Consider the following 16,042-nt stretch of genomic DNA (forward strand, 5'->3'; position numbering starts at 1 on the left):
AATAAATGGTTATATATATACACAATTACATAACATAAGGAAAATATATCTTAATATCACTCACCAATTTGACTGGAGATTAATGTGTATCATACTCGGAAAACCTCACTGTCTAAATTTATGAAAATACTGGCCAGAATTAAACATAAACAGACTTATCTGAGGTTCCTGGAGCTGTCTTGTCCAGTCGCCTGATACTCAAATTATGCAGGAATTCACATCCAACAATTTCGCCTCCTATTTGAGAGGTGTTTGCACAATTTTAACCTCTAGAGCACGAAAAATCTTCCCCATTCACCAACGTTTCTAATACAAAATCAGAACCAAGATGGCCATCTATTTACATATAAATACTGAATTTCTGGAAAATATGTACAGTATTTTCCACATAAAGCTTATTTTGGATTAGATAATCTTTGTTCAATTTCACGAAATGGAGATGAAGACTAGATTGATACGTGAGATATTCAGTGAGGAGAAAACTATGAGTAGTGTTACGGGACTGTGATCACTGAGAAGAATGAAGAACTGTTCACGGAAGAACAATTTCAAACGCAAAAAAAAAAAAAATAAATTCATGGGAGTCTAGGTGTTACGGGAACCAAAAACCAAAAAATAAAAGCATAACTATTTTAGCAAGGGGAGAATTTTTGTTTGTCCATGTGGTTATTTTATATCTGTCCATGCAGAACTTTTGTGGTTATTTAGTGTATGTTCATGCCATTAATTTGTGTTTGTCAGTGTGATTTTGTGTATGTCCGTGTGATTAATTTGCACATGTGATTATTTTCTGCATGTCTGCTAAAATCATTCCCTTTAATATAAATACTATAAATAATACACACTTTGAAAGACAAAAACCGCAAACTTAAATTCAAGAAACCTATCCAGGCCACATCTAAGAAAGTTATCAAAGAAGTGGACTCTCCAGAACATACCTGTACTACAACCAATACTATTTTGTACTATTTAATTTACCCTTGACCACCCTATGGCATACATGCATGGGGATCCACAACACAATCATCATCATCTGCTGCTGTTGCTGCTGCTGGCGCAGTCAGTTCACACACTGAGGTCCGGGGGGTCGATCTCCGGTACGGGTGGAAACATTAGGACGTGTGGAAAATTAAATTTACTTGGATGTAACTCATAAGATACATACCAGTAAATTGTAACAAAGATAATTATTTTTTAATCAAAATTACAGAGACAAGTAGGAATTTTAGGATACATAGGTCACAAAAAATGTCCCCCTTCGATACCTACTACTGTCATATCCACAAGTCACTCTTGACCTATATTAATTTCAAATGAAATATACATTACCAGGAATTATGGTAAAAATTATATATATATATATATATATATATATATATATATATATATATATATATATATATATATATATATATATATATATATATATATATATATATATATATATATATATATATATATATATATATGTCGTGCCGAATAGGCAGAACTTGCGATCTTGGCTTAAATAGCAACGCTCATCTTGCCATATAGGACAAGTGAAAATTTGTGTATGCAATAATTTCGCCAAAATCATTCTGAACCTAACGAAAAAAATATGTTTCACTGTGTTTGTTTAGTATTAAATTACTGTAAACAAATCTAAAATATATATAGTTGGGTTAGGCTAAAATAAATTGTTCTTGTTATAATAAGGTTAGGTAAGTTTTCTATGATTCTTTTGGTGCAAAATTAAAATTTTTTACATTAACATTAATGAAAAAAATAAATCTTTAAACGTATAAGAGAAAATTTTAGAAAGGACTAAATTTTAAATGAGTTCTTGCTAATTGACCAGTTTTACATATTCGGCACGACATATATATATATATATATATATATATATATATATATATATATATATATATATATATATATATATATATATAAACACTGATCTCTGGCTGAAGGAGACTCGAACCTACGAACCTTAGGACAAGGTACGCAGTGCTTTACCAATCTACCCACACTGGACAATACCTTGGCGTGTAGCATGCGCTACACGTTTGATCCAAGGCAGCCAGCACATGCTACATGCCAAGGTATTGTCCAGTGTGGGTAGATTGGTAAAGCACTGCGTACCTTGTCCTAAGGTTCGTAGGTTCGAGTCTCCTTCAGCCAGAGATCAGTGTTTGTGTATATTTCGCATGCTCTCGCGAATTCCTTGCATATATATATATATATATATATATATATATATATATATATATATATATATATATATATATATATGGACTGTATGTTAAAATTAATAAATGAATACATATACACATTTAGGTAACAGAAGGAGAATTTATAATCATAAGACTCACCAATTTGTCTGGAGATTATGGTGTGTCATAACCCCCTGCCTAAATATGAAGAAAATGCTGGCCAGAATCTCAACATAAATAGACAACGACTTAGCTGGGGTTCCTAAGCTGTCCTGTCCATCTGCTTAATGCTCACTTTAAGCAGGACTGTAAATCCAACAATTTTGGCTCCTATTTAGGAAGTTTCAACCACAATTTAACTTCCAGAGCGACAAAATTTATGCACATTTCATTAGTGTGCCGGTACCACATTAAAAAACAATTACGTCTCTTCCCTGCTCGTCAGCGCAGGGGCAGAGCTTCCCTGTCGGCTCACCTCTTTAAAATACACTTTAGAACAATAGTAATGTATTAATCAGGTATATTTACATTATAAAAAATATACATCATAATTTTGGGAAATTATTTTCCACAGGACGTGTTTCTTTAAGACACCTGCTGTCTATGTTCACCTATCAGTAAAATAGGTACTTGGGTGTTAGTCAGTTGGTGTAGGTCGCATCCTGGGCACAAAATTGATCTAATTTGACCCGAAATGCTCTGCATAACGAGGGGCTTTCTGTATAGCAGTATGTCACTGATGTCAGCTAGATCTGTATACCTTGTACATATACTTATAGAATTTAAGATTATTATTATTACTACTGCTACTACTACTACTACTACTACTACTACTACTACTGCTGCTGCTGCTACCTCTGCTGCTGCTACCTCTGCTGCTACTACTACTACTACTAATAATAATTGTCATACAAATCTGTATGACAAACATTGAAGACGGGACACCGCCAGTATAACTGTGTTCTCTAGACTCACTGTATTCCTCTGTTTATTGTATCAGGTAGATAATCAACAAATTTCGTGAGCTCATCTGAGCTAGCCATCACGAGATCAAACTTATTGCTGGAAATTACTGATAGATGAGTTGTGAGAGAAATTACCTGCATGAGGTTTACACGATATTACCTGAATTATTACGAGCAAGTAATTTGGGGGAGGTAAATGGGACTTCGTCACAGTAGGCCACAGGATTGTCACTCCTTCGATGCCTACTCCTTCACCACTCTCACAAAAAAGCTTGACCTGACATTAAATTAATAATTACGATATTAAATATTAATACCAAAAATGTTAAATTATAAAACCGTGTGGACTGTAAGAAAATTAAAGAAAACGACCTCCAGAAATGATTAATGGGAACACTAATACACACAGACAGAGTAAGAATTTTCTAATTCACACCAGGCACATGTACCAAAAGTTAGATAATTAAGAAATTTATATTATCACTTATCATTTATATTGTAGTTGGATCACTCCATAACGCCTTCCTATAGAATCCTACTGGAGAGCGAGAAATCTAAATGAAAAGACTAATGGCATACATACTGGATGTGTTGCATGGCAACACCTCATTATTTCCACTATCACCACCAAATTCTGGAGGCCCCGCAAATTCTCTGTCCCTATTCTTCAACAGAGGACATTCCAGTACTTATTAATTATAGTTTCAGGCTGATCCATTCAATTATGGCCTCGATGACGCTGGATTACTAGACGATTTCACCACAACCGGTGCTTACACATTAGCAGCTCATTATGGAGTCTCTCCCCTAGTATCACTCCGCGGCCGCTACACACCCTCTTTCACACAAAATTTCTTGAAGGGTCAAATTAGCAAGACATTTTGATATGCAGTTATTATATTATTCGTATTTGCACATGTGAACTTAGGAAAATATTTTTTTTCCAAAAGTTGGTTAATGGGGTTAAAAGCCTATAGATTAAAGGAGGGTCATTAATTAAAGCTGCACATAACCTGAATATTTTAATCCCAATAATAGAGATTGAAGCAGACTTTCAGTGTACAACACAGAGACATACAACTCTCGGTGTATATACCTGTGTGACAAATGGATGATTTATCTATTCTCGGATATATTTACCAGCTCTCCAGGAAACTTTCTGGAACGTATGGTTAAAAGGAGACTTGTGAACAGTATTGTAAAACTCACCAACAATGAGAAGGTACAGTACAGAGGCTAGTGAATAGATAATTTGTACAGAGAATAATAGATAGATGACTTGCTAGAGGATGTGCAGCGGTGGGTTGGCTATTATTTATATACGCTTCGAGAAGGAAATCACTTGCCGCTTATAATGCGCATGTTTTCGGATGAGCTGTCTGAGAACTTCCGTCATCGTGACAGTTTTATAGTCCTTGTATTTTTGTCGCTGTGTTCGTGTTGTCGAGTCTTAGTTCTGACAGCCAAGCGGCATTTTTGCTTATGGAAGTTACTCCTTATCGAAGGATTGATTCAGATTTTTCAATCCAGAAATTTATTTCATATCTTGCACAGAATCTTCACGAGGTATGTGGAAAAAAGATCACAGATACATAAAATTAAATCTTTAAATAATTCGAAGATAACAGTGAAGTAGTATATAGCAGTTAGGATACTCCTCACTTCTGCCTACTATCAGTGGGCAGAAGTGACTGGAACAATACACAAATAACCCACAGATTGGAGAGAGAATAACATAAAAAGGCACAATACCGTGACTGGAACGATACACAAACAACCCGCACATAAAAGAGAGAAGCTTACGACGACGTTTCGGTCCAACTGGTTAGTGTGACTTTGTAAACGGTCCAAGTCGGACCGAAACGTCGTCGTAAGCTTCTCTCTTTTATGTGCGGGTTATTTGTGTATGGAGAGAGAAGCTTACGACGACGTTTTGATCCGACTTGGACCATTTACAAGTGACTTGTAAATGATCCAAGTCGGAACGAAATGTCGTCATAAGCTTCTCTCTCTTTTGCACGGGTTATTTACGTATAATACTTTTAACACTTTGGCGAAGAATATCAGATGCACAAGTGTCATACTGGAATGGAAACGTGATTATCCGAGTGCGAGTTTTACCATGGGTCGGGTGGGAGGATCATCACTCTACTCAACGTCAATATTTTATCATACATGTGAGAACTTACTCACCAGGAAACTGAAGATGAATTAAGTTGCAACCCGCGACTCAACTTCCAACTTTGTTCAACGTTGAGCGATGGTTATAAGTGAACAAATTTGTTCATTTTTTATGTAGCGATAATTCTTTGAATTTATGTTTGTATCACAAACTAAGTGCATTTATTAAATATTATATATGGGGACTAATTACACAAAACACAGAATACTGGAAATAAAAACAAAAATTTGCAAATTTATTTATTATGCAGGTAAACAAGGGAGACTTATGCATATACTGGTGACTGTTATGAATGTACTGGTGACTGTTATGCATGTACTGGTGACCGTAAATGTGTGACAGAATATAATTTCACACAGGATGAATACAACATTAATCGTAGTGATTGCTGGACAGCAGAATGTGCAGCCACCAGTCTGATGTTAATCTTTATTCTGGAGACTGGTAGACAGTGAAAAACTGCTGCTTGTGCTGTTATGTTTGGCGTATCTGTTGCTAATGCTTTCTGCTGCTGTTGGTGCTATTGTTGTTGGTGCTGCTGTCGTTGATGTAGATTTTGTTGGTGCTGCTGTTTTTGGTGACGGTGCTGTTCCTTGTGTTGCTGTTGTTGGTGCTGTTGTTGTGGTGGTACTGTTGGTGGTGGTGCTCTTGGTGGTGCTGCTTTTATTGGCTTTAAGTCTACTGTTGCTCTTTTCTTTCGTGGCGTCGTTTCTAAGTTTACATTAATATTTTAGTTAACAAATAACAGACAAGAAAGATGTTAAACTAGTGCTGTTATTTTGTTTGAGACTGTTGAAGTATTGCTTCCTGTATTTTGTTGTTGTATTATTGCTTCCTGAATTTGTAGTTGTATTTGTGCTTCCTGAATTTTGTTGTTGTTGTATTTATTACTTCTCCTGTCGGTGTTATGCTGTCTTTGTATCGAGAAGAAATATTACAAAAATCATGTTAACTTCACTGAAGATTGTAGAAAATGTGATCCGAAATAAAACGACTGCGTGAGTACTTGCATCATTTGAGGATCTTCTGAGGAATGCTCAACGAGGATCTTCTGAGGAATGCTCAACGAGGATCTTCTGAGGAATGCTCAACGAGGATCTTCTGAAGAATGCGCAACGAGGATCTTTAGGATTTCTTAGGTAGATTCCTAGAGAATAGCAAAGTGACGCAGCTAATCAAGAAAGTATGTTAGGAAATTTCCACAAACCTTCCCAGGGAGCATCAGACAGCAAGATTATAAGTTTGGCTGATGTTTCAACAGTTTGGCTGATGTTTCAGCAGTTTGGCTGATGTTTCAACAGTTTGGCTGATGTTTCAGCAGTTTGGCTGATGTTTCAGCAGTTCGGCTGATGTTTCAGCAGTTTGGCTGATGTTTCAACAGTCTGGCTGATGTTTCAACAGTTTGGCTGATGTTTCAACAGTTTGGCTGATGTTTCAACAGTTTGGCTGACGTTTCAACACAGTTTGGAAGAAGTTGAAACAGAGCTTGGCTGAAGTTTCTTGTTACTTGTTACTGCCAGCCAGACAGTTGCTCATCAACTGATTCTGTAAGTGAAAAACAACAAAACTGAATAAATTGCTCTAGACTTTGCTAGGGAGGTTAGGTTAGGTAAGGTTTGTTAATAAACAAGACAAGTGTTTCCTGACGCGGGTCTTAGGCAGATGATGACTCACCGTTAGAGATTTTTGTGATCTGACCGAGACCTTCCGCTGGCTTACCGGTCCACCCCCTTTAACAATTATGGTTATAGTTGTAACCATTTAGTGTATTTCTTGTTATGGAAGTTAGACATTCTTGGGACCCGGGTTAAGGTCCCGGGCGGCGCACCATGTTTTTTGGTCAAGTTTTTATATAGGCCTGGCGTACATAATTTGTAATGCTGTACAATGGTCATGAGGGCACACATGTCATGAGCAAACCAACTACTGTAATACATATATAGATCTAACCCAGGTAGTTCTATATTATGATTCAAAGAACGTCCAATCTTGAAACTATAATAAGTAAGTCAGAGGATGAATAAGACACATGTGCAACACCTGGACAGATGTATTCTGAACTTAAAGACACTCAGGTTTATGTGTTGTTAATAAACTTGTTCGTATTACATACCATTCATCTTATGATAAACGTCAGAAATTTTTCATTCTTCGTTGTTATTTAACCTACTTTCCAAATATTTGATATTTAGCCTCCCTGCTCTCAAAAAAAAGAAGCATAAGAATGTATATTTTTATGTCTATCACTGCTACTTTCTCCTCTTTCTCTTGGGAACGTGGCAGAATGAGCAATGGTAACAAGTGGGGCTCCTCAAGGACCAGTATTAAGGTTATTATTTTTTTGCTGATGTATGTAAATACGTCATACGAGGGGGAAGAACCCTGAGCTTCTCTTTGCAGAAACTAAATAATTTGAAGCTGACGAGCTGACAGCAGACTGGATAAAAGTACTGTTACTTCTACCACTACTGATACTGCTACTGCTGCTGCTACTGCTGCTGCTGCTGCTGCTGCTGCTGCTGCTGTTACTGCTACTACTGCTACTACTACTACTACTACTACTACTACTACTACCACTACTACTACTACTACTACTACTACTACTACTACTACTACTACTACTACTACTACTACTACTAATATGAATATGAATAAGAATAACACTAATAATAATACTAAAAATAATATATACTACTATTACTACTACTACTAATAATAATACTATTAGAAAACTAATAATTTTTAAAAATAAATACTACTACTACTGATAATAATTGTATAATAGGACTCACTATGTTGGTGGCTGCTGAGAAGCAGGTCAGTAGCCGCAGTGTGTTACCACACACTGATCGTCGGTTGGTCTGCAATGCTTCCTCCACGATGGCTGTAAACGCTCTGGGGTCCGCTGTCAAGAGAACATTATGTTAGTACAGGTAGGCAGCGTGTCTCTCCATTACAGGATTAAGCCTCAACTACCCCTTGTACTGAATGATCCACACAGACGGAGGATCAAGCCTCCACCACTCCTCGTGGTGGTTAGCTTAAGTCAGAACAAATGAGATTAGGTTAAGTTTGGGTAAGTAAGATTGGGTTTGGTTAAGTTAGGGTAAGTAAGATTTGGTTAGTGAAAGTTGCAGTAGGATAGGTTATTTTTCATTGTGAGTCCTTGCTTGTGATTTTTATCCTAGCATGGATAGTGGCGGTGGTACTTACCTCTAGCTGCTGCAGGAATATTAATGCCAGTCACCGACTGGAAACAGTCTGCTGAGGCGTTGATGATAGCTGGGCCCTGAGCACCTTGCATGATGGTCTGCTGACATTTCCTGATCCGACCCTCCTGTGCGATACAGTCAGCATTCGCCAGTCCTAGATCACCACACAACTTTACCTCTGCAGTGAAAGACGGTGCTTGTGTGAGATACAGTGAGGGAGGCACAAGTCTAGAGTGAGGGGGAGGTGTAGCCCACAGTAAGGGAGATGTCTAGCTTATTGTATGGTGTGCTATAAACTAGGAAAATCTACAATATACATCGTGTCTGATCTAACAGTCTAGTGAATAATAAAAATAGCCCTGTAGCTAAAACTTACTGAGGGCATCCTTGACCCTCTCGCTGAGGCACTGCTCTAAGGGGAAACTCTCTCCGAAGTTACGATCTTGTGCTCCAGCGCCTACGACCAGCACCAGCAGCGTCGCAGTCAGGATTAGAGAAGTCATGACGGCGCACCCAGCACGCTGATGGAAGGGAAGCAATGAGAGCATGATGGAACATCCAGTGAGGACAATCCCCAGGTAGCCTTGAAGCGCCTGCGGAGACACACCATGAGCTGAATAATAATAATTATTTTTTTTTTAGATTTTCCACCTCACATCCATTCTGCGGACGGCAGCGCAAAAACCGATACACAAAATAATAATAATAATAATAATAATAATAATAATAATAATAATAATAATAATAATAATAATAATAATAATAATAATAATAATAATAAGAAGAAGAAGAAGAAGAAGAAGAAGAAGAGAATTAAAAAAAAACATTTTTGTCTCCCCAGAACATTTTCTCTTTTCTGTGTTTCCTCAATTGTTCTCTCCATGTTCTTTCCATTCACTTTAAAACTTAGCAAAACAAAACAGAACAAAATAGATGAAAGCTTAAAAAAGATCACTGGGTGGTGGTCTAAGATGACCAGGTGGGTACAGATGACCAGGTGGGTACAGATGACCAGGTGGGTACAGATGACCAGGTGGGTACAGATGACCAGGTGGGTACGGATGACCAGGTGGGTACAGATGACCAGGTGGGTACAGATGACCAGGTGGGTACAGATGACCAGGTGGGTACAGATGACAAGGTGGGTACAGATGACCAGGTGGGTACGGATGACCAGGTGGGTACGGATGACCAGGTGGGTACGGATGACCAGGTGGGTACAGATGACCAGGTGGGTACAGATGACCAGGTGGGTACAGATGACCAGGTGGGTACAGATGGCCAGGTGGGTACAGATGACCAGGTGGGTACGGATGACCAGGTGGGTACGGATGACCAGGTGGGTACAGATGACCAGGTGGGTACAGATGACAAGGTGGGTACAGATGACAAGGTGGGTACGGATGACCAGGTGGGTACGGATGACCAGGTGGGGACAGATGACCAGGTGGGTACGGATGACCAGGTGGGGACAGATGACCAGGTGGGTACGGATGACCAGGTGGGTACAGATGACCAGGTGAGTACAGACGACCAGGTGGGTACAGATGATCAGGTGGGTGCAGATGACCAGGTGGGTACAGGTGACCAGGTGGGTACACATGACCAGGTGGGTACAGATGACCAGGTGGGTACAGGTGACCAGGTGGGTACAGATGACCAGGTGGGTACAGATGACCAGGTGGGTACAGATGACCAGGTTGGTACAGATGACCAGGTTAGTACAGATGACCAGGTGGGTACAGATGACCAGGTGGGTACAAATTTAGTCTCAGATGGTCTGTTTATTACTGACTACTTATGACAAGAATCGATAATACGTGGAACTGCGTCACGTTGACGTAGCAACACGTCATGTTACGTCATCAAAAAACTGCGCTAGATAACACAGGCTGTGGCACACCGTGTGCCACACCGTGTGTAAACGGTGTGGCACACATATTCCACAACTCACCTGCAGAAACAAGGTTTAACGTAATCAGTAAAGAATGGGAGTGTCCTGTATTTATGCTTAAGTAAAGCTAAAAACCACATTTCTGGACTTAAAATTTACAAGTAAAGCTTACCTATAATAAAATCATATATCTGCAAAGCTCTAAGTCGCTGCTAAACATTATAGGCAAACAGTGCTCAGCATAACACAAGAGAGATCTTACCTGTGTTCAGAGGTCGGAGGGTGAAGAGATGTGTATTTCTCGGGGTGGCTGACAGGCTATTATATAAGCTTCGAAACCGGATCTTAGGTCTCTGGAGCTGCCAGGACTCTGCCGACTTCGTCTTTCTTGTCCTTGAATTTTCTTTAATACATATGCGTGTTTATCCTCACCAATGTATTTCTTTGTTAATGTTTCATTCTTGGTAGGAACTTCCCAACACTAATAATAAGTTACGAATTTTTGAAGGAAGAAGACACGCATCTACTAATCAAGATATTTACCAAGGAAATATTTCGTAAACAGTAGCTAATTATAATATATGTATGTATGTGTATATATATATATATATATATATATATATATATATATATATATATATATGTGTGTGTGTGTGTGTGTGTGTGTGTGTGTGTGTGTGTGTGTGTGTGTGTGTGTGTGTACTCACCTAGTACTCACCTAATTGAGGTTGCAGGGGTCGAGTCCAAGCTCCTGGCCCCTGTGTGTGTGTGTGTGTGTGTTCGGAGAGCACACAATGTGTTCCTCGACGAAGAATGCTCTGTAATTGAACAAGTATTTTCTAAACTTCACTATCCTCGTCACTTCATTAAAGACTGCAGACAACACGCATATAACATCTTTAACTCACTCAGAGAAGACACTGCCGAGAGGAGATACATAGTCCTCCCCACCAACTCCATTGCCAAACACGTTTCCAACATCTTTTCCAATACCTCATTCCAAGGATCTACCTCCACATCCACCACCATCAAGGACATTACCAGTAATGGACAGGATAAGCTTTAGTTCTCTGCAGGGGTATACATAATTCCTTGTAATGACTGTAGCAAATTATATGTGGGAGAAACATCCAGAGAACTCCAAACACGTATTTCAGAACACCAGTACGCACGCATATCGGACGATTTAAGGAATGCCTGTGTTCAACACCGAAATTCACACAATCATTTAATCGACTACAGAAATGCAAGACTTATCGCCAAAGAAGAAAACAATACCGCAGAATCCTGGAATCACTTATCTCTTTTTGTGTATTGTGTAACTACATACGCACCCGCCAGTCCCGTGCAGGTCCTTATCAGATCCAACCTACCCAGCATTCTCCACCTGACTCCATCCTATAAATACTCACGTACCTTCCACCCAGGTACATCTGTTTGTGACTTGATAAAATCCACTGTGTGGGCTAAACGTTGTCAATAAAGAATCACATCATACTGCTTATGTGTTTGTTTTTCCATTGTGTCGGCATTTTATACCATTTATTTCCTTCACGTTCCTGTTTATGTTTTATTTATATATTATTTTTTTAGCACATCGGCCGATTCCCACCAAGGCAGGGTGGACCGAAAAAGAAAAACTTTCATTATCATTCACTCCATCACTGTCTTGCCAGAAGTTATAAAACTGCAACATTAACACCCCTCCTTTAAAGTGCAGGCACTGTACTTCCCATCTCCAGGACTCAAGTCCGGCCTGCCGGTTTCCTTGAATCCCTTCATAAATGTTACCTTGCTCACACTCCAATAGCACATCAAGTATTAAAAACCATTTGTCTCAATTCACTCCTATCAAATACGCTCACGCATACTTGCTGGAAGTCCAAGCCCCTCGCACACGAAACCTCCTTTACCCCCTCCCTCTAACCTTTCCTAGGTCTACCCCAACCCCGCCTTCACTACAGATTTATACACTCTCGAAGTCATTCTGTTTTGTTCCATTCTCTCTACATGTCCGAACCACCTGAACAACTCCTCCTCAGCCCTCTAGATAATAATTTTGGTGATCCCATACCTTCTCCTAATTTCCAAACTACGAATTCTCTGCATTATATTCACACCACACATTGCCCTCAGACATGACATCTCCACTGCCTCCAGCCTTCTCCTCGTTGCAACATTCATCACCTATGCTTCACACCCATACAAGAGTGTTGGTATAACTATACTCTCATATATTCCCTTCTTTGCTTCCACGGACAAAGTTTTTTAGTCTCCACAGACTCCTTGATAATGTGAGAAGTCACGACAGCGCTTGGAATTTCACTATTTTCCACAATGGTTGTTCTGCATATATACAGATGGGACACAAGGAAAATAGAAGCAGCAAGTAAGAGAGAGGTGAAGGTTTATAAACTAAAGGAGGAGGCTGTTAGGGTAAGATATAAATAACTATTGGAGGATAGATGGGCAAATGAGAGTATAGGCAATGGGGTCGAAGATGTATGGGGTAGGTTTAAGAATGTAGTGTTAGAGTTAGTGTTCAGCAGAAGTTTGTGGTTACAGGAAAGTGGGTGACGGAGGGAAGAGCGATTGGTGGAATGATGATTTAAAGAGAGTAGTAAGAGAAAAAAATATTATATGAGAGGTTTTTACAAGGTAGAAGTGATGCATGGAGGGAGGAGTATATGGAGAGAAAAAGAGAGGTTAAGTGAGTGGTGAAGCAATGTAAAAAGAGAGCAAATGAGAGAGTGAGTGAGATGTTATCAACAAATTTTGTTGAAAAATAAGAAAAAGCTTTAGAGTGAGATTAATAAGGTGAGAAAGCCTAGGGAACTAATGGATTTCACAATTTAAAATAGGAGAGGAGACTTATTAGATAGGGAGTTAGAGGTATCGGGAAGATGGAGGGAATATTTTGAGGAATTGTTAAATGTTGATGAAGATAGGGAAGCTGTGATTTCGTGTATAGGGCAAGGAGGAATAACATCTTGTAGGAATGCGGAAGAGCCAGTTGTGAGTGTGGGGGAAGTTCGTGAGGCAGTAGGCAAAATGAAAGGGGATAAGGCAGCTGGGATTGATGGGATGAAGATAGAAATGTTAAAAGCAGGTGGGGATATAGTTTTGGAGTGGTTGGTGCAATTATTTAATAAATGTATGGAAGAGGGTAAGGTACCTAGGGATTGGTAGAGAGCGTGTGTAGTTCCTTTGTATTAAGGCAAAAGGGATAAAAGAGAGTGCAATAATTATAGGGAAATAAGTTTGTTGAGCATACTTGGTAAAGTGTATGGTAGAATTATTATTGAAAGAATTAAGAGTAAGACGGAGAGTAGGATAGCAGATAAGCAAGGAAGCTTTAGGAAAGGTAGGGGGTGTATGGACCAGGTGTTTACAGTGAGACATATAGGTGAACAGTATTTAGATAAGGGTAAAGAGTCTTTTGTGGCATTTATGGATTTGGAAAAGGCGTATGACAGGGTGGATAGGAGGGCAATATGGCAGATGTTTCAAATGTATGGAATATGAGGTAGGTTACTGAAAACAGTGGAGAGTTTTTACGAGGATAGTGAGGCTCAGGTTAGAGTATGTAGGAAAGAGGGAGATTATTTCCCAGTAAAAAGTAGACCTTAGACAAGGATGTGTGATGTCATCATGGTTGTTCAATATATTTATAGATGGGATTGTAAGAGAAGTAAATGCGAGGGTCTTGACAAGAGGTGTTTACCTGGAGAGAGATTTTACCTGGAGAGAGTTTCGGGGGTCAACGCCCCCGCGGCCCGGTCTGGGGTTAAAAGATAAAGAATCAACCACAAAGTGTGAGTTGTCACAGCTACTCTTTGCTGATGACACTGTGCTTTTGGGAGATTCTGAGGAGAAGTTACAGAGGTTGGTGGATGAGTTTGGTAGGGTATGTAAAAGAAGAAAATTAAAAGTAAATATAGGAAAGAGTAAGGTTATAAGGTTAACAACAAAAAATATATTTCTTTGTGTTTGTTTATTATTACGTACATGTAGAAATGAAGATTATTATTATTATTACTACTACTACTACTACTACTACTACTACTACTACTACTACTACTACTACTACTACTACTACTACTACTACTACTACTACTACTACTACTACTACTTCTACTACTACTGCTACTACTACTACTACTAATAATAATAATAATAATAACTGTCATATAAATCTGTATCACAAACACAGAAGACGGGACACTTCCAGCATAATTGTGTTCTTGTCACTACAAATAAGTAATCACACAAGATTCATTGCATTCATCAGTTTATTGTATCAGAGTGATGATCTACAAATTTCTTGAGCTCATCTGGGCTAGCCATCACGAGAACAAACTAGTGCTGGAAGTTTCTGATAGATGAATTGATTAACGGGTTTAAAGCCTATAGATCAAAGGAGGGTCATAAAGGCTGCACAAAACCTGATATTTTAATCCCAGTTATAGTGATTGAAGCAGACTTTCAGTGTACAACACAGAGACATACAACTCTCGGTGTATATACCTGTGTGACAAATGGATGATTTATCTATTCTAGGATGTATTTACCAGCTCTCTAGGAAACTTTCTGGAACGTATGGTTGAAAGGAGACTTGTGAACAGTATTGTAAAACTCACCAACAGTGAGAAGGTACAGTACAGAGGCTAGTGAATAGATAATTTGTACAGAGAATAATAGATAGATGACTTGCTAGAGGATGTGCAGCGGCGGAGAGGATGATATTTATATACACTTCGAGAAGGAAATAATTGAACTTGCCACTTACAAAGGGTATGTTTTCGGACGAGCTGTCTGAGAGCTTCCGTCATCGTGACGCAGTTTTATAGTAATTTTATTTTTGTTTCTGTTATAGTCCTTGTATTTTTGTCGCTGTGTTCGTGTTGTCCTATCTTAGTTCTGCCGGCCAAGCGGCATTTTTGGTAAAATAAGTAAGTTATTCACTTCCAGAATCAAGAACTCGGCTATTTATTGCTGTAACTTTCAGTTACTCCTTAAGGAAGGACAGATTAAAATTTTTCGACCCAGAAATTTCTTTTGTATCTTGCACAGATTCATGAGGTGTGTAGAAAATAGATCACAGATACATAAAATTAAATTTTTAAATACTTCGATGCTAAGAGTGAAGTAGTGCACAGCAGTTAGGATAATACTCACTTCTGACTATTATCAGTAATATAATACTTTCGAAGAACTAAAAGGTACAATACTGTGACTGGAACAATACATAAATAACCCGAAAATGGGAGAGAGAAGATTATGACGACGTTTCGATCCGACTTGGACCATGGTGTGACTTATCAATGATCCAAGTCAGACTGACACGTAGTCATAAGCTCTCTCTCCTACGTGCGGGTTATTTGTGTATAATTTATCCGGCTCATCCTAATCATTACATCACTTTGGCGAAGAATATCAGATGCACAAGTGTCATACTGGAATGGAAACGTGATTATCCGAGTGTGGGTTTTACCATGGGTCGGGTGGGAGGATCATCACTCTACTCAACGTCAATATTTTATCATACATGTGAGAACTTAATCACCGGAAACTGAAGATGAATTAAGTTGCGACCC

The 16,042-nt window shown here is 38.8% G+C and overlaps 1 protein-coding gene across 1 annotated transcript; it reads right to left on the bottom strand.

The window, feature by feature from the left end:
• Positions 1–5,565: 5,565 nt before the first annotated feature.
• Positions 5,566–10,767, bottom strand: LOC128700267 (uncharacterized). The gene is made up of 5 exons (XM_053793326.2): positions 10,708–10,767; positions 8,928–9,072; positions 8,553–8,729; positions 8,132–8,244; positions 5,566–6,884 (listed from the first exon to the last, which is right to left on the bottom strand). The coding sequence occupies exons 2-5, from the start codon at positions 9,052–9,054 to the stop codon at positions 6,843–6,845; spliced, it is 459 nt and encodes a 152-aa protein (XP_053649301.1). The 5' UTR covers positions 9,055–9,072; positions 10,708–10,767; the 3' UTR covers positions 5,566–6,842.
• Between the last annotated feature and the right edge of the window lie 5,275 nt (positions 10,768–16,042).

The sequence above is a fragment of the Cherax quadricarinatus genome, chromosome 71 (genome assembly GCF_038502225.1).
Source record: "Cherax quadricarinatus isolate ZL_2023a chromosome 71, ASM3850222v1, whole genome shotgun sequence".
NCBI classification, from domain to species: Eukaryota; Metazoa; Arthropoda; class Malacostraca; order Decapoda; family Parastacidae; genus Cherax; species Cherax quadricarinatus.